Here is a 21,134-nt window from a genome sequence, read left to right as displayed (position 1 = left end):
TCGAATAGGACTTTGGTTCTGTTTTGTTGGTTTTTGGAACTTGAGGTAAGGATTAAGAGGAACAAACAGGAACAATCATATATTTCATGCTAGAGATGAAATTCTTATTCATTATCAAGTTCATTATCACTGGATGAACTACTGTTGAAGCATTTGCCAAGAATATTTTCATTAATCAAGAATGAAAATTAGAGGTTTGTAGACAATCAGATGCTGCTCTAGCCTGTTTTAACCATAAATGTCGTAAGCCAATGATCTGCCTGAGTTCCTCATCTGACTTCATTGACAGCATCCAGGAAACCAAAGTGGTTGGGTTTTCAGGAGAAGTATGGTTGCAAAGCTGAAACTTAAAAGGAATATAATCCAAATTGACAGATTAGGAGCTCTTTCATGATTTATTTGATGGAGGTAGCCCTTGGCTATTCTTAGTAGGAGCAGTTTGTCATTAATTCCAATAATGAATGAGACCAGTGTAATAAACAGAAGACTGACCATTGAAGTTGGTCCATGTTTTTAGTGACAAGTGCATGAAACAGAATAATAAGGGTTTCTTATATAGAGAAACCTGTTGAGTATTCATAACTATAAATTCACAGTATGCCATAGTAATTAAATTTTTAATAATATGTAAATATTTTGTCTTAAGTATCATAAGACATCAGTACAGTTATTAAACAACAATAGGAATTACATTTAAAAGAACACGTTAGTGTACATGCTTACATTGGAATCCCTCTATGTATACAGTAGCATGTTGAAGGTTTAAAAACTATGGGATGTAATTAAATTAAAATATAACTGATCAAATAATTTTATACAGTTGAGGATAACAATTTCCCATACTTTTGGAACAGTGAGACAGACGTTATGGTTGAGATTGGATCTGTGACATAAGGCTTCAGCACTTTCTTTATATAAATGCTCATGTTTATATATGGATTGATGTAGTAGCTTGGTGTGTTGCCACTGGATCTTGTGGTTGGCGTCTTCAATTCTATGTTGTGTGAGACCAGATTTATGGGGTTTGATAAGATGGATGTGGTCTTCATGTTCAGAGATGCATTTATTCACAGATCTTCCTGTTTGTCCATAGTAAGACAAGTTACAAGAACATAGCACTTCGTATACACCAGGTAGCATCAGTGGTGAGAGTTTGTCTTTTGGTGAAGGTAACAAATTGTGAATTTGGTTGATTGGTTTATAGGTAGCAGTGAGTTTGTATTTTTTTTTTCATAATTTTTGACGAACGTTCAGAGATGCCTTTGATATATGGTGTAGGAATCCTATGAGCTTCTTCTTGTCTGGGTTGCTGTGTAGGAGAGTAGAAAATAATTTTTTGAATTGTTATTGGATTATATCCATTTAGTAAGGCTGTATCTTTAATAATTTCTAATTCTTGTTTTAAAGATTCTTCAGAGAAACAAAATTTGTGTGCTCTGGATACCAAAGGTTTTATGATGTATTTTTGAGATGGATAGTGAGCCAATGTGTTGTGGATATAACGACCTGAAAAAGTTGGTTTTCAATAGAAGTGGAAATGGAACCATCTTGTTTATGTTGGATGTGTACATCAAGGAAAGAAATTCCTTGTGATGATTATTTTTCTAGTGTGAATTTGATGTGAGGATGTAGGTTGTTATATTATTTAGAAATGAATAAAGTTCTTGTTCTGTGTGACTCCAGACTGCAAAGACGTCATCAGCATATCATAGCCATATAGTTGGTTTTGGTTCAAGAGTAAAAATTCTATCTTCTAGATGTTCAAGAAAAAAGTTGGCTAAGTTAGGTGATAAGGGTGAGCCCATTGCTGTTCCTTCCTCTTGTTTATATATTTTATCTTTCCATGTTTGATTGTAAATTTGAATAATTCCACCATATCGGATGGAAATTTTTGGGTTAACAGTTCTATTATCTCTTTGTTAAGGATATTAATGAAGAGGGAGACAATGTCGAAGCTTATTAACATGTCTGTATCTGACAGTTTAATGTTTTTTTATTTTTGTGTGAAATTCTGTGGAATTTTTCATTGTTAAAGCTGAGTGGCCTATGAGGGGACAGAGAAGGTTAGACAGAAATCTTGATATTTTGTGTGTGTGTGGCTACTTATAGAATCCACAAATGGTCTTAGTGGACAGTTGTTTTTATGTTTTTATAATTTAGGTGAACTGTATATCCTAGGAGGTCTTGCATGGTATGTTTGGAGTCTATTGATGGTTTCCTGATCTGTGGAAGTTGCTTCATCCAGTAACTTGTTGAGTTTTATGAGCTGTCTTTTGGTAGGATCATAATTAAGCTGGTGTGTATTGTGATCTCAAAGCAATGAATTCATTTTCCGATTGTATGAATTAGTATCTAAGACTACAGTGGTATTCCCCTTATCGGTTTTGGGGATAACTATGTTTGCTATTTTGTTTTAAGGAGTTCAGGGCTTTTAATTCTGATGGCGGGATATTCTGTAAGGATCCTAAGTTTGCCATTTCATCCAAACATATTCCTTATTTAGATTTCATACATAACATTGAATGGAATCCCACTTATCTGTCTAGTGTTGAAGCCAATAGACTATGTTTTGAAATAGCCAAAGTGATTTATGATGCCAAACCATCAGAATTGAACATCACTGTTGAGAAGGATTGTGTAATCCCATCAACCTTTCATGCTTGGGGTTAGGGACTTGTAATTGTTCTCCCTTGAACAAGGAATTCATTTTAATCAGGAGTCATAAGTTTGCATTGATTGCATTATTAGTACGTGACACATCCAAGGAATCTGACTCGTTTTGGGATGTCATGCTACACAACTTACTGTCTCTCCATCTTAATCCTCCAACAACAGTACTATTGATGCAATGCCATCTACTGCCCACTACCACAAATAGTATTTTTTTTGTCTGTAAATTTTGTCTGTAAATTTTACATGTTCTCATGGCTGATTTGTCTATGTGGGATGAAAAACCCGAGTTTCCAGGAGAAAAAGCCTGCTACCTCCATATGAGATCAGCTAAATCATCCTCAGTTTAAAGAGTTATATGAAGTGTCTCTCTTGAGACAAGTATTGAATTCGGGTCTTTTCCAATCAAAGGGTGCAATGTCCTGTGTTCTTCCAGTTCCATTATGGAGGTGCTAGATGTCCTTATGTTTAAGGGTTTGTGTGAAACATGGTGTATTTCATGCATGTCACTCTTACCAATTAAATGATCTATTTAGTGGATCTTCAGGCTGGTTCTCAGATCAGTTAACATGCTCTGCTGATGTGTTAGAATGATGACTGAACTTGATCATTTTGTGGAGGTAAGAATCATAACAAGGCTTTTGTAGGTGAACAAAACAACTAGTGGAAGGATCATTAATAATGTTATTGCTGCTGTGTGGTAGCACTCAACTGATGGAATATTCAGCTTTAATGTTTCAGCTCTGAGAACTGTCATATATAGAGATGCCTGTCACAGTCCAGAAAGGTGGCTCTCTGATGGTAGAATACATATTTCTGATGCTTGCATGACAGTTATCTAACAGTGGACCTGTAATGAATGGCTTGGTGTGATCCATGCCACTCACTAAATCACGGGATTGGAAGGGAACATGACACTTTCAGACCTGTAGTTGACTGTGACTTACTGAGTGGTGTGCCAATGGCATGGGAGAATGCAAAGTGAGTGTGGTGTTTGAGACCAGCTAATATTACAGAATGTGCTTTGAGAAAGACCTTTGGTTTGCCTCTCGCAAGATTATGAGCCTGCTGTTCATTCTCTCTGGTCATTTGTTGCATATCATGGTAGGCAGCACCCTATCTTTGAACTTTGCTACTAGTGCGAGAGTGCCTCAAGGCTCCATTGTATCACCTATTCCCTTTCTCCTATACATAAATGACTTGCTCTCAATTACCACCAGTGCTATCTGTAGCTTTGCTGATGAAATCGCACTCCATTCATCTTATGCTTTCTACAGACCATGTAGTTTTCAGACATCCCAAACATCAGGATCATCTACAATCAGTGCCTTAAACACTGACCTTCATACAATTCTTCAATAGGATGGGGATAACCTGATTACAAAAAAAAAAGTAACAAATTTGGTATGGAATCAGCACTAAAAGATTAATTATGAAAGTGGCAGGAACATAATGTTATTAGCATTCTAAATGGAGATCTTAAGATCTTCCATAAGAAGTGTTTTGAACTGATCTTCTCACCATTCCCAAGTAGGGAAAGATAATGTATTGAATTTCAGTGCTATCTGAACACCATCCTCTTTTATTTCCCAGAAGAAAGATCTTAGTTCAGTTAATGTTTTGATAATGTAATTCGTTTTAATTTTCAAAATATATTTTTCTTTCTCAGCTTCTGAAACTTTATGAATCCCAATTCTGCCCAACTTAGGTCAACTTATAAAAGCAAGTTTACCTCCTTCTCAGTGGATCTAGCCTTGATCCATTTCCAAGGTCATGAGATGTGTCTTGGCGATTCACCTCCTCTTATCAGATATCTATTAATACTACAGTATTCAAATGTTCTGTGTTGCTGCTCATGCATTTACTCTTGCACCTTAAATAACACACACACACACACACACACACACACACACACACACACACACACACACATGCTCTAACCTCAAATCCTGTCCATAGTTTTTTTCTGATGGTACTCTCCTTTTCCTTATTTGAGACTCTTTGCAATACTCCAATGATTTAAGTTTTAAGATCATCCATAAGAAGTGTTTTAAACTGATCTCCTTTGTGGGGGACAAAGATAATGTTTTGAATTTCAGTGCTATCAAAACACTCGTGTTTTATTATTTCCTGAAAGAAAGATCTTATTTCCAGGAGATATAACAGCACTATGTTTGGATAGCACAAATCAAGATCAGTTTTCTCTTAATCGGTCGTTAACTCTCTCATCCAGCTTATCCTCTCTAACCTCTTCAGCCTCAAAAAAAAAAAAAAAAACCTTGACATTCTTTTTAGATTTTAGAATATATTCTTTCTCAACTCCTAACACTATAAATCCCAAATCTGCCTAACTTAGGAAGTTGTTGTTACTTATGTGGTAGTGCACCATAGAATTTCCTGCTGTATACAAAAGAGGCCAATTTTTTACCCTTTTTTGTATATCATCATCAAATTCTTGACATGTACCCTCAAGGGGTGTACAGGATATTATGATAGTACTACATGAAGAACTTACATCATTATTAACTTCCTATCAACAATTTTCATCCAAATCAATCTGTTATCTGTCAAGACTCCAACATTATCAGGTCTCTGATGGAAGTTTTTACACTTGGCTATGCTACCAATTACCGTATTTGCTGGCGTATAAGACACACCCCTTTTTTGTACACATTTTAGGAAAAAAAAGATTTTTTAGATCCTCTTCCTGATTCTGCCAAGTTCTTATCATTTTCTCAGTTGGGGTGGCTCGAAATGCCTCTCTGCAGCCCTGTTTCCGTGATCTTTAGCATACGCAATCACACGTAGCTTGTATGCAATATTGTAGCAATGTCGACATTTTTTAGCCATAATTTGCCAAGAAATTTACAGAAAATTTAGCGGCAGAAATTTATCACCATTCACAGCAACCGCGACAACGATTGGAAAGTTTAAACGAACAGGAACACAGCTGTGATCGTCGATGACAGCGCATGCGCATCTACTGAACTCTACATAACTGGAATGCTCTCACATACTGCAAGGAAGCAAGAAAGAAATCACGTAACTCAGAACAGAGAAAATTTCCAGAAATGAAAGTAATAAAAAACTGAGTATCGCTGTACAAGATGCACCCTGTTTTTCAGACCTATTTTCAAAGAAAAAAAGTGCGTCTTATACGCCGGCAAATATGGTGTATATTTGGTTTGATCCTTTATCCAAGTGTAAGCAAACAACGTTTGCACCTGAAGTATTTTCAGGACTGGGGCAACTCGTGGCAAAAGCAGTATAACATCTCATCACTTGCCTTAGTATCCCATACTGCAAAGCACATCTTCTGCAGACATGTATATAATGAAGGGTCACTACCCAGACTCGTGGCATTAAACCAAATATATAATTTGGTTTAATGCCACGAGTTGTCCCAGTGCTGAAAATACTTCAGGTGCAAAAACTGAATTTGCATATGTTTGCTTACATATAGGATTAAACCAAATATATAATTGTTAGCATAGCCAAGTGAAAAAACTTCCATCAACTATCTCCAATCAGAATTTTAATGATAAGGTGTTACACCTTTTGGCAACTGGTATATGGAAATATGACTTCTCCATTACTTCCACCTTAGTATCACCACCTCTTGGTCTGGCTCCCACTGATGATACCTCAATAAAGGTTGAAACTGGTCTGTATAGTGACCCTTCCCTTAATGCATAGCATTATACATGTCCGCAGGAGATGTGCTTTGCATTATGGGATACTAAGGCAAGTGATGAGAAGTTATACCACCTTTTGCCACGAGTTGCCCCAGTCTTGAAAATACTTCAGACACAAGCTTTGTTTTCTTACACTTGGATAAAGGATTAAACCAAATATATAATTATTAGATCTCATATTTCTGTCTTCTAAGGCACCTTTTATGGTATCAGTCCATCTATATCTTGGTCTTCCTCTGGGTCTTTTTCCTGCCAACCTGGCAGAGAACACTTGTTTCACTAATCTTTCCTCTCCCATTCTGTTTAAGTGATCGTACCACCTAAGATAACACGTTCCTGGATGCTAACAATGTCAAGTTCTTTCCTAATATCCTTGTTTTTAATATATTGCCATTGATGCCATCCGTTCATGCCCCTAATCTTTCTCAGGACTCTCATATTTGTGGTCTCTATTCTTTGGTCAAGTGTTTTATTTCTAACCCAGCTCTCAGATCCATAAGTTAAAATTGGTTTGAACATTGTCTTGTATACAGCTAATTTAATATTTTGACTAATTTCTCTCTTATTCCATCTAAATTTATTGTCTCAAGTGACTAGGTGCGACCTCAGCACTCATCCTATTGACTATTGTACTTGGACTCTTTCCATGCATGTTCTAGCAGAGCAAGCAGCAATGTTATTTTCAGCAAGGTTTTGAGTACCATTCAATAGCTGACCTGTAGCTAGCTAATTACTGTGCTTTCAAATAGAGGAGGTACCTACCACCTTCCTAATATTATTCTCAAATGGAGGAAGTACTACCTTCAGTACTAGTGATCTTGCTATAAATGAGGAATATATTTATGAAGTTTAAAACCTGGTTTAAAATAGCTTGGTATCTTTAACAGAAGTTTAAAACCTTTATAAATTTATTTTAACTTTAGTTAAATAAATTTTACTGATATAGTTCATTTTTATTCTCTTCTTATAGGTAACACATATTTAGAGGTTCCAGGTAAGAGTAAGCCCAATATTGGTGAGTGGTATCACTAGAGAAATATTTAATTTTTATATTGTTTAATTTATGTGATTGGTGGTGCAGAGTAGGAATTCTTTTTATAATATAGCTTTAGCTTGTAAGAAAAATTTTTTCATTAAGTAAGTTAAAAAAAAAAAAAAAAAAAAAGCTGCAACTTTTTTAAAAGTACTCCTTTAAATCTATCATAATTCATGATGGCACCAGGATGCATAACTGATTTTCAGACTTGTTAGTTAATACAGTATCCAAAAATCAATTGAACAATCACTGGAGAATATTGGGGGGGGGGGGGGGGATTGACACAATTTTTATGTGTAACTGCCAGATTGACTGAGAAATTTTAAGCAACTTTAAAATGCCACAAAATCAGTTTATGAATAACATATTTAACACATAAAGTAGTGGCAGGAGATTGATAGAATTCATAAGAATCCAGTGGGAAGGTTGTTGTAAAAAAAAGAAAAAAAAAGTGTACATAATGCAGTCAGCAGAAATTATTAGTTTGTCTCCTTCAACTTGTTTTGGTGAAGTCATAACTATAGTCTCTGAAGTAACCTTTTCTAATGACACATTGCTTGCTATAACCTACTGAAATAGCTTGTAGTAGCAGTCATAGGATCACCATTTGGAAAAGGCTGTATCTTAACAGAAGATGCATCTTAGCCATTGCCAAATGAAGACTATTCTTCCAATTATTACAGATGGAATACATTGCCAATTCCAGTGAACAATAGTGGAAATAGTCATCTGTCCTCAGATAACAAGAAGCTCAGTTTATTAGTTTGAAATGAAATAGGTTAGCATGTCAACTAACTTATGGATTGGCATTCTATAATTATACACTCAATTAATTTGCTAGCAAATTGATTTCTAAATGTTACTAGATAATTAAGAAATTACTTTATCCATCAACAAATGTCTACAGAAAAGCATAAAAATTGTGGTTTGGGGAGCATATTTTATGCACACAATAGGAGGAGTTCAACATATGATATGTTAGTACTGTGGATGAACAGAAAGTTCAGAAAGAAGAATCATGTTAACATTAGATTCAAAGACCTGGATTCTATAATCTATAGAAAATAAAATATATAACAGAAAAGACTGTTTCCAAAGATGGCAAAGACAAAAAAAAATTGTGAATAATGCAAGAGTTTTTGAATAATACTGCATATTTTAACAGACTTAGTCTGAAAATTACTAATGCCTTCTCTGATGAGCACTAATAGAAACATTTATAGAACTTGCAAGCAGCAGAAACTGAATGCATGTAAGAGAATAGACTGATTATGGTGACAGTCATTAATCAACCTAATTGACATTTTCTGTACTATGTTTCAGTGACTTTTATAATATCTGTATGAAGAAAGACTGATTAATTAAATTATCTCTGTCTTGTAACGACAATCACAAAACATCCATACATACAGCGCCATTTCAACTCACAGATGCCTGGTATCTGTAAGCTGTTCAAGATGCTACACTTATTATTATTATTATTATTAAAACAAGACCTCATGGAGTCAAAGACTCATCTAGGAGGTCCTTTTATCTCACACACATCTCATCATACCGGGTCTTAAACACATTCAAACTCCTTGCAGACACCACACTCTCAGGCAAGGCATTCCAATCATTCACAACTCTGCACGAAAAAAACCTGCCTCTCACTCCCCTACTCACACCCTCTTTATAGTTTCCAGGTATGACCTCTGGTTCTCCCATGATCTCCCACTATTCTCTGTAGAACTTCTCCACCATTGATCCTATAACGACCCCTCACCAACTTGTAGGTCTCTATCATATCTCCCCTCTTCCTTCTCTCCACTAGACTCTGCAAATTACATCTTTTCAATCTTTCCTCATACTCAACATTTCAGAGGTCAGAAACTACCTTAGTCAGTCGCCTTTGCACCCTTTCCAACATCTCTTCATCCTTCTGAAAACCAGGTGACCAAATCTGGGCACAATAGTCCATGTGTGGCCTAATCAAAGCCTTATACAATGGAACAAGAATCTCCCTACTTCTACACGTCAGTGTCTTCCTCATCATTCCCAGAAGTCTTTGTGTTGTCTTCACAATTTTGGCGATGTGTCCCCTAAATTTTAGATCCTTATCCACTATCACTCCCAGATCTCTTATTTCCTCTACTTCCAACAATATATTCTCACCAAGCATAAATTCTGCATCCCATCTTTGTTTTCCAAATTTTAAAACCTTACATTTTGCAACATTGAACTCGCATCCCCATTTGCTTGCCCAATCACTCAATTTATTCAAGTCTTCTTGCAAGGCCACAACATCTTCACTACTCTTTATGGTTCGTCCCAACTTTGCATCATCTGCAAACAACTGAATATCTCCATCCAAATCTTCGCCAATATCATTAATATACAAGTTAAATAGTAATGGCCCTAAAACAGATCCCTGAGGCACTCCACTAGTGACTTTCCTTTTCCTGGATATTGCACCCCCATACACAACTTGTTGATACCTATCAGATAGCCAGTCTCCAATCCAATGCACTAATCTAATATCCAACCCCATCTGCTCTAGTTTGACTGTCAACTTATCATGAGGTACTCTATCAAAAGCTTTTGCAAAATCCAAGTATATTACTGTGTATCCTTCTCCTCTGTCCAAGGAAGCAGTCACTTTATTGTAATAAGTAAGTAGATTACTAAAACACGACCTCCCTTTAGCAAATCCATGCTGTCCATCAAAGATTATACCATTGTTGTCAACCCAACTCTGGATCCTAGTTCTCACAAGCTTCTCCAACAACTTAACCACAACACCTGACACACAGATAGGCCTATAGTTTGATGCTTGAGTTCGATCACCTCCTTTATGAAGTGGCACAATCTTGCCCTCCTTCCACTCTTTAGGGACTTGACCAAGTGCAAGACTCATATTAAAAAAATATGTCAAGGCAGGTGTCAACACTCTGGCACATTCCTTCAGAATACGCGGTGATATATTATCAAGTCCCACAGCCTTATTTACATCTAGTTTACTCAACTCCCCAAACACCTCTTGCTCACTTACAGTCAGTCTCTCCTCCCCATCATCAACTGCTCTTAATCTCTCCATGAAGTCACATTCACAAGATTGAAAGATCTTTATGAACTGCTCATTAAGTATCTCCACCACACATTCTGCAACAGCTGTCTTTATACCATTTCCTCCAATCAATGTCATCCTTCCATAATCATTCTTTCTTTTGCTGGCTACATATCGAAAGAACTCCCTAGGATTCTTTTTAGCTTCATTAGCTAACTGCTGTTCATACCTCTCTTTAGCTACTCTCACCAACCAAGTCACTCTCCTTGCCTGGTCTTTGTAGAACTCATGAAATTGGTTACTTCCACTTCTCTTATGCTGCCTCCACAATGCCCTTTTTCTCTGTATTGCATGCTTAATCTCTTTATTCATCCATCTCACACCTAACTTATTTAACCTTCTCACACGTGGTATACATTTAGACATTGCATCCACTAAATATTTTTTGAAAATCCCCCAAGCTGCATTGATCTCTTTTCCAGCTAACTCCTCATTCCATGCTACACCTGCAAGCTGTCTCCTGAGCTCTTCATAATCACCCCCCTTGTAGTTCCACATATACCCTTTTTTCACAGGGGTCCTTACACTGCTGGCAACCACCCAAGTAATCACCTCATGGTCACTTTCACCAATTGGTGGATGATTTGATACCTCATTGATAATTACATCCTCCGATGAAATGATCAAATCCAAGACCCTTAATCCTCTTGTGCCCTCTGTTACATACTGTCTGAGGTAGTTATCCCTCAGAAACTCAAGAAACTCATTTTCTTTACTTCCAGTTGCTATCTCTTCATTCCAGTCTATATTGCCATAATTAAAATCACCCATAATGATCACCCTTTTCTTATTTGCTTGGCTTATTCGACTATACATTTCACTATCACCACCATCCACATTACCAGGTCTATAACAACATCCCACCAAGTATTTGATTCTATTCACCTCTATCTCACACCATACTGCCTCAAAACCACTGGCCCCATTTCCCTCTTGCATCTCTACCTTGTATGGACATAACTCTTTCTCTATCATCAATAGCACTCCCCCTCCCTTTTTACCCCTTCTATCCTCACGAAACACATCATACCTTTCCATCTCTATTCCTGTCAGGATGTCATCCTCATCTAACCATGTCTCACTTATTCCGACAATCTCTGGGTGCACAGACGCAATTAGTGCAACCATTTCATCCGCCTTGTTTCTTATACTTCTAGCATTGGTATACAAACACAACAACTCATTTCTGGATCTACAGCTAGTTCCACTGATACCACTCACTCGATGTGATCTCTCCATGCTGGACTGGGGCCATTTCCCTTTCTGCTTCTTCATTTTAGAACCCTTTGCAATTCCATCTGTTTCCTTTTGATCCCTGATCATCCCATTACTTTCCTGCCTACACATTCTCTCACCTCCTCTTGGAGCATCCACCTTTCCCACCCTGAGCCTCGCCATTTCCCTGCTCCTCTTGCACACCCATTCTCTCATTTTCTATACTCATACCACTCACTTCCACATTCATTTCCACTCCTTCAATCTCTCCTGTCTTACTCTCCTGCTCTTCCACATCACTCCCCTCTCGATCTGATTCATTCTCTCTATTCACTTCTCTACCTTCCAGCAGCAGTCTCTCCAAGCGACTCACACCATAACCACTCAAATGCAGTCCATCGCTCCCATACAGCTCACTTCGTCCCTCAAACTCATTCCACACATTAACAAACTGTACTCCCATCTCCTCACACATTTCAGCCAGAATATCATTCATAATCCTTGCTCTCCACCTCATTTCACCACAATCATACCTAGGCAACACACTGACCACCCTTCCTGTCACACTATTCTCCTTTATCTTTCCAAGCAGTCTCCTGACATTCATTTTGACATGCTCTTTGTTCTCTCTCAAATCATTCGTACCAATTAATACAATTAACTCTTTTGCTCGTTCCCGCCTCATATTCAGTGCCTCAATCACTCTACTCATTTTACCGCCTGGAAAACATACCTTGTGCATTTTATCCTCTAGCACACCTTTAATAATGGAGTCGCCATACAATGCCACTCGCTCATCTTTTGTTATCTCTTTCATGCCATCATGATTTATTTTAATAGTTTTGACCTGAATTCTCTTAATTTCATTCCACATCCATTTCATTTCTTGCTTCATCCAATCCAATTCACCTTCTGAACCTCGCGACACATTCACTCTATCATTAAATCTTTCTAACTTTCTAACTCTCGACCCCCTCTTCTCACTTTCCCTCTCATTCATCCTTCTTTGTTTCCGTACTTTCGGTCCAACATACGTCCAACTTTCACTATCATTCTTCTCACTTTCACTCTCACATATCTTTCTTTGTTTCCGTACTTTCGGACTAACATGCGTCCAACTTTCGCTATAATTCTTCTCACTTTTACTGTCATTCATCTTTCTTTGGTTCAGTACTTTCGTTGCAACATGCGTCCAACGTTCGCCATCAGTCATTCTTTTTTCACTATCATTCATTCTTTCGATTTTTTTTACTTGCGATTTCTGCACCACGCCATTTCTACTTTCATTCGTTCTCTCAATTTCGTTTCTTTCCGCCTCACTTTCGTCCCTTTTAACATCTGTTACGGTTGTCAAATCGCTCTTTTTCTTTTCTCCTGATTTTTTAACATTTTTTCGCCTGTCTTTCTCGCCATCCTCTTTCAAACGTGCACTCGCGACACAATCGGTACTAGCACTTTCTGTCATCAACTTCATATTTGCATTCATCAGTTCCTCGTTCAGGTCACATTTCGCACACACCCTTCTTCCATCCGCACTAAACATCCACAAATCATTTATGTAGTCGAAGGAATACATATAACAGACCTCACACTTAACGAACCGACTGAAATCCAAATTAAAATCCTGGAATGACAATGCCGCCGCCATGTTTTTTTTTTTTTTTTTCTCTGCAGGTTACTAGGTCTAATATTAACGTTTTCGTATTTAGTTTAAGCAAGAAAAAACCCCACAATAATAATATCGGTAGCGTACAACATTTACAGCCGCTCTTACTTAAACAATTACGCATATATACTTAATTATTCCTAGTAAAACTTATCTGAATCAGGAGCTCTTCAAAACACGTTCGTAGCGCTTGACCCACTAGCGCCCCCTCCTTAGAGGATATAAACAGGACATTATACGGAGCAATGCATAGGCTCTATTTAAGTTATGTCAGTAGTTCAGATTGAAAGAAAAGGAGATACAGGAAGAATGGTTTGATGTAAAATTAGATAAGTATGGACATTATCTTCACTGTTATTCATCATCTCTGGATCACATTAAAAAGGAAGTATCATTAAACCAGATATCAAAATTGTAGATGTTAATCATAACTTTTTTTTTAATACAACTTATTACAACTTTTTTTACACAGATGATTTTATACTTATGGTTTGATGTTAAATCAGGTGTGTGACAAGGGTGAATCTTATCTCCACTCATATTCATTATCTATATGGATCACATTATGAAGGAAAGCAGTTAAACCTGATATCAAAATTGAACATGTTAATCTCAGTTTTTTACTTTATGCAGATGATGTTATACTTCTAAATAAATCCGGTGCAACTCTGCAAGATTCCATGATTCCTCCCCTCCAAAAAAAAAAAAAAAAAGACAAAGACATTGAAAATAGGGAAACATTGAAGACGGCAAATGTATTCTGAATGGAACACCGACAGAACTGCACGTGTGGTGGTAAAAGTACTAGAAAAATTGATTAAAAACAGAAATCAAGAATGGGTTGATAAAAATGTGATACTGTATGAAGGACAACTTGGCTTTGTGAAGGGTCGGTTATGCCTTAGTAATTTACTGCCAGGATAACAGGAAAAAGATCCAGAGAAAGACCAAGATCTAGGTGGATTGATGCAGTAACAAGTGCCTTAGAAGACAGTAATATAAGGTCTGATATTGTTGAAGTCTTGAGAGATAACAGATTAATTTGAAGAAAATTGTCGATCAGAAGTTAGTAATAATGTCACTTTTATCATGTAGTATTATCATAATGACCTATTCAACCTTGGGGGTACATATCAGGAATTTGATGATGATGAATTAAATCCAGTACAGATCTGCAGGACTTGGCAAGGCTTGGTGTGGCACATCACTGAGCATCGGAGTGACCATACGGCATCTGTGGATGCTCAGTGAACAGATGACATGTCGGTATTATTATTATATGAGTATCTGCATGGAGTCGAGACCCATTGCCAGAGACCTATACTAATCATTATTCACATGGTACTCTCATACCTGACTTTAAACTTATTCACCATTGGGGTACTCATAACTGCTTCTAGCAATCCATTTCAATCATTCACCATTCTCTGAGCAAAGAAACTAGTCCACAAACCCTTACTAACCACACTCTTACACAGCTTCCACGAGTGACCTCATTCTTCCCTACTCCTTATGTTTTGTAAAATTTCACTTTGGTAACTTATAAGTTTCTATCATGTCCCCTTTCCTCCACCTGTCAAGTAAACTCTAGAACCCATAGAACTTCAAGCTATCCTCAGGAAACATTCCACAGACTTATCACCACTTGGTTGCTTGTTTCTGAATCTTCTCCTTCACCTGATCTCCCAGAAATCCAGGTTACAAAATCTGTGCACAGTAGTCAACATGAGTGAATCATAGCCTTATAAAGAGGGATATAACCTTCCTTTCTTTACTTATCAATGTACTGAAGAACACATTGATATGTAAAGGTGACACTTTGAGCTACGAAGTAGTCTGAAAAGTTCTCGGCCTTGGCCATAAATGGCAACACTATTAGCAAGAGATTTTTTTTTTCTAAGTTGGTACATCTGTCATAAGCATCCATGTGAAATTGCAAGTCATTCTATCAAATAGTTTGCTTTATACAGCTGTCTGAAGCAAAATTGTTGTCTGTATCCCTTAAAATGAATAAAATTGAGTATCTTGTGGTTATAAAATTCTTTGTAAAAGAAGGTTTAACGCCAAAAGAAACTCATTTGAAGTTCATAAAAGTTTATGGGCACTCTTCTCTTTCAATTTTCGACAATTAAAAAATGGGCTACTGAGTTTAAACCATTGCCATACCAGCCTTCAAGATGATCCACATGAAGGACGTCCAAAAAGTGTAACAACACCAGAAATCATTGATCAAGTGCACCATATGGTATTGGATGACCGGCGAGTTAAAGTGCATGAAATTGCTTAGACTATAGGCATTTCAAAAGAACGTCTAGTATTAATTTTTTCCATGAAGAATTGCAAATGAAAAAGCTTTGCACAAGATGGGTGCTGTGCAGATCAAAAATGCACTTGCATGAAAATCTCTGAACAGTGCTTGGAGTGTTTTAACAAGAATAAAACTGATTTTGTGTGTTGATTTATTACTATGGATGAAACTTGGATTCACCATTACTCACCAGAATCCAAATAGTGGACAGAAGCCGGTTGTTCAACGCCAAAGAAGACAAAGTCGGTTCCATCAGCAGGAAAGGTCATGGCATCAGTGTTTTGGGATGCTGAAGGCATTTTATTTATTATCTTGAAAAGGGTGAATCAATAACCGAGGAATATTATTCCAATCTTTAACCAGACTAGACAAAAAAATTTGTGAGAAAAGACCCGGTTTGCAGACAAAAAAAAAAAAAAAAATCCCAGGACGATGTACCTGCCCACATAGGTGTTTTGGCAATGGGAAAATTAAGGGATCTGCACTATGAATTGTTGGAACATCCATCCTATTTTCCCCAGATTTGGCTCCCTCTGACTTCTATCTCTTCCCAAAACTTAAACTCTTCCTTGCTGGTCAGCGTTTTCCTTCAAATCAAGAGGATTCGAAGAAAAACATTTCTTCGAATCCTCTTTTGCAGCTGTAGAGGAATATTTGGCAGATCTTACTGAGAACCACTACAGGGACGAGATAATGGTGCTGGAGCATCGCTGGAATAAATGTATTAGTCTTAAGGGAGATTATGTTGAAAAATAAAAATAATTTTGAAATTATAAATTCGTTTTTTCATTGTTAGGCCGAGAACTTTTTAGACCACCCTTGTATTATGCCAACTTTTGCAACATGTCTTGTGAACTTCACATCTCTATCCACCATTACCCCCAGATCCTTAGTCCCATCAATTTCCTGTAATCCACTACCATTAATATGGTACAATGTATGTAATCTTTTCATCCCAACCTTACATTTTGCAACATGAAATTGGCAATCATTGTCCTTTACCCATTGTGCCAATTTATTTAAATCATCCTCAGGATATCTACATCACCTTTCTCAATTATTGCCCCACTTAGTTTTATATAGTCAGCAAACAACTGAATATCCTCCCTTAAATCTAATGCTGTGTCATTAGCATAAAAATTACATTAGTAGCTGTCTTTTTAAAAAAAAGAAATAACAATCTTCTTTTTTGTTATTTCTCATATTTCTAGCATTATTTGTGTATATGCATTTCAACATTCCCTTGGGCCCACAATTACCCTTGCATGATATCATTACCAGCTCATGCAGATTTGAATTATTCATTAACTAATTTAAATACGCTAACCACTCGGCCAACCGAGTGGTTAGCGTATCCGCTCTCCATCCAAAAGGCTGTGGGTTCGAATCCCACCTTATGCATGGATGTTTGTGATTGTCTGTGATACTAGTGGTGGTGGTTGGTGAAGACGAATTTTAGAGTAGATGCCCTCCCTCAATGAGTCTTTGGACTCCCTGGAGGTGTTATATAATAATAATATAATAAAAAAATAACTGCTGTAATAACAAAGTTAGCATGCAGATTAGGAATGTAATTTTAGCCTTATAAAGAGGGATATAACCTTCCTTTCTTTACTTATCAATGTGTTCTTCAATACATTGATATGTAAAGGCGACACTTTGAGCTACGAGGGTGATCTGAAAAGTTCTCGGCTTTGACCATAGATGGCAACACTATCAGCAAGAGATTTTTTTTTTCTACGTTGGTACATCTGTCATAAGCATCCATGTGAAATTACAAGTCATTCTATCAAGTAGTTTGTTTTATACAGCTGTCTGAAGCAAAATTGTTGTCTGTATCCCTTGAAATGGATAAAATAGAGTATCTTGTGGTTATAAAATTCTTTGTAAAAGAAGGTTTCATATTCTGTTGAGAGAATATGAAAATAAAATATCAACTGAATAAGAAAACTTATAGAGAAAATAAAATATTTCAACTCTAATTTTTAATGAATATAGCAAATTGAACATGTAAATAGACAATAGAATATGTGATTCTGTTAAGTTAGGGATTCAGCAGATTGTGAATAGGTGATGGTGGTGCTGAGTTTGGATTTCCTAAGGATTATTGGTGTATATGAAACTGTGGATGATACATACAGGTGGAAATGTAGAGATATAAAATCTGGGAAGATATGAAGGGTTAAAGAGGAGAGCACTGCCCATGTTAGAGAGAAATTATAACTCTCTTGTGAAAGAAGAAAAGTGACAATGCTTATGATGAGTTTGGGGCTATTTGGTGTGAAGTTGAAATAAAGAAAGGTGCTATAGGGAATGTTTACAATGATCACAAATCTTTTTTTGTGTAAGTTGGTTGAGTAAGTAAAAAGAGGATAATCCCATTGAGAGATTTTAATTGTAGGAACATGGTTTGAATAGATGACATAGGTATATGGAAGCAAATAAAGTCTGTTTTTATGGTTTGAGTGAATATGAGGTGGAAGCAACAGTTTTTTAGGAGATTTGGTCAAGCACAGGAATGTTTCAGCCAAAAAAATAATACATGTGAATGTGTAAGATGAAATTATGGGAGGTTCTCTAATAATTTTCCACTGATAATGGAATGATGAGCTGAAGTAGAAAAGGGTGATGGATAGCATATGGTAATACATTAAGGCACATCTGACATGGGCACTGTACACTGGATAAATGATGAAATGGATGAACAGTGAAATCAGGCCAACGCTTAGAAGTAATTTTTTTTATAGAGGAGATATGAGCCAGCTGGCAATGAATAGATGCAGACTATGATTAATGTCAAAAGTTTTTGAAACAAAAATGACATGAATCTGGAATGTAAACTGACCAAAATTAATTATTTACAAGCCAACACTTTGCCAGCTCAAGCTAGCATTACCAAAGGCACTTTAACAGTACAGACAGTGAAGACAGGAAATGAAATGACCTCGAACAGGAATAGTCGTGTATGGAGGGTGACAGTAGCACTCTTTGTGGCAATCTTCTTTTATTAATGCTGATGGGGAAGATAGGCCAGTGTGCTAAAATCTGAGCAAGATCACACCATTAGTTGTCATAATAAAGAGTTTTGAACCTGTCTGTGCTGCTTCTAGGAACAGTTTTTCTAATTTAAACTGAGATTTCAAGTTGTTGGAAGTTTTTCCACTTGGTTATACTATAAATTAAAGTTGTCAGGAAATTATATTCTTAGTTTAATCCTTTATCCAAGTGTAAGCAAACAAAGTTTGCACCTGAAGTATTTTCAGGACTGGGCAACTCGTATATAGAAACTAATGACTTCATATCACTTGCCTTAGTATCTCATAATGCAAAGTACAGTATTTTAATAATAAGGTGTGACACCTTTTGGCTACTACTATATGGAAATATGACCTGCATTACTTCAACCTTGGTATCAAGGTCGAAGTTATGCCTCCTACTGATGAGACCTCAATAAAGGTCGAAATCAGTCTGGATAGTGACTCTTCCAATAATGCATAGCATTCATGTCCGTAAGGATATGTGCTTTGCATTATGGGATACTAAGGCAAGTGAAGTCATTAGCCTCTATATGAGTTGCCCAGTGCCCTGAAAATACTTCATGCACAAACTTTGTTTGCTTACACTTGGATAAAGGATTAAACCAAGAATATAATTTCTTGGCATCTTTAATTTATTAGATTTGAAGTATCCTGTCTTGCTTTTAATGAGATCGTCTTTATCCAAGGCATGTTGGGCTAGTTTGCTTTTTTTGGTTGCCTGTACTGCATGTATTTTTTGTTCTTGTTTTATGATCAAGGTGGTCCTCCCATCTGCCAAAATACTGAGTTGCACACTGATAGGAGGTATACTGTAGACACCTGAGAAGGGGAGAGAGGATTCTAGTAGTCCTTGAATTGTCTCAGGAAGGTGGAAACTTTGTTCAGAGATTTGTATACTGTTCTAATTCTCTCTTTTACCAAAGTCCTCACCAGGCAGTCTGTCACATATGTTTCAAGTGGGAACTTGCTTGATGGTATATTATGTTCCTTCCTTGTCAGGTGAGCACATTTTTGCCAAGATTTCAATATATATTGCATGATAGTTTGAAAGTTTTTGGTTTCATTTTATTTATAAAATTAGTATAATTCTCAAATACATCTATCATTTTAATTTGTATATATAAATCTGTATTTGCTTTTGAAAATTTGATTTACATAAATTGATTGGGTTCTGCATCCATTGACTACATTATGAATAGCTGTGACCATGTATTTTTTGCAACTGAAAATTTGAAATTGGTGAGGAGAGTGTATTTCATTAGATACTAAGATACTGTGTTTGCACTACAATAATATTTTGTTTTGCTTGCCTGTATGCAGTATGGTACCTGTTGGATTGGAGGAGTAGTTACATTTTTGCAGGGTCATTTTCATTCTGGTTGTCACTAAATACAGTACAGAGAATCTAATTGTATCTGTACTGCATTTAGTAATACAATCAAGCTACTTGTTTTTCTTATGTCTACAATATGGTGTTTGTTAAGGAGAGAATGTTTTTTACTATACAGGCTGGCATTGTTGGCCAATTGATTATCATATCTGTGATTCAAACCCACAGTTATAGTCTGTGTGTTTGAATCACATCATGGGCATGGATGTTTCACCCCACATATTCAGCATTGATGTTCTTTATCTTATATTTAATTGCAAGGGTTAAAAAAATAATAATAATTCCAGTCTTCTGAAAGAATACTCATAGTGATAAAAAAAATCTCTTCATTCCTGTGAATCAAAATGAATCCTATGTTTTATCAGAAAAGAACTACATCTGGTGATCTATAAGAAAATATTAGCATAGACCTGACATTATTTACATTTTCAATAATTTATGGATTTTTTTCTTTTGAGACATAGTGGAGACCAGATCAATAATTTGATGGGTAGAAGAGTCACTTGGAAAATCCTGCATTTTTTTTTTTTGTTGTTGCAATTCTCTTTCAACTTTAGTAATTACAATATTTTTATTCTTATATAACTTTTAAAGCAGCTATTTCATTCTGTGCTATATTACTTTTAGGTGTTTTAGATTCGTTTAGGATGCTAGCTATGTCTAATAAGTGCACATTATTGACTATCGAAGGTTGAAGATTGTAGACACCCCTTTTTCTTTATGTTCATCATAATTTCTAGTTTGAGAACTTGTTTAGGTGTTACAGCAAAGCTACAAGACTGAGAGTGGTCTTATCTTCTTCTGTAAGTATACCTGTGATGATAATTTGACCACATGATCTCGCTGAAGTTAAGGTTAGAGCACAGTATGTTGGCATTGTTGTAGTATCTCAGATTTCTTCAAGTGCCTGCTTGTAACTTTTGTGAATTCTTTTTTTTTTTTTTTTTTTGCCAAAACTTTGGAAATGTGATTTAGCACACGGTTCAGTATTTAAAACATTAAATAGTTCT

At 36.4% G+C, this 21,134-nt stretch overlaps 1 protein-coding gene across 5 annotated transcripts in view; it reads left to right on the top strand.

The window, feature by feature from the left end:
* The window catches only part of LOC150097846 (uncharacterized), a 452,334-nt gene that overhangs the window by 358,015 nt on the left and 73,185 nt on the right, over window positions 1-21,134 (top strand). For 4 of the 5 annotated variants that reach the window (XM_090406149.1, XM_090406148.1, XM_090406147.1 and 1 more), the window contains one exon: window positions 7,336-7,380. In XM_090406149.1, the coding sequence (XP_090262275.1) occupies window positions 7,336-7,380 (45 nt within the window). The remainder of the gene's footprint in view (window positions 1-7,335; window positions 7,381-21,134) is intronic. The other variant, XM_090406146.1, reaches the window with a different exon arrangement.

Source organism: Typopeltis vanoorti, chromosome 16 (genome assembly GCF_054136105.1).
Source record: "Typopeltis vanoorti isolate ZY-2024b chromosome 16, IOZ_Tvanoo_1.0, whole genome shotgun sequence".
NCBI classification, from domain to species: domain Eukaryota; kingdom Metazoa; phylum Arthropoda; class Arachnida; order Uropygi; family Thelyphonidae; genus Typopeltis; species Typopeltis vanoorti.
This window is presented reverse-complemented; position numbering and strand designations above follow the sequence as displayed.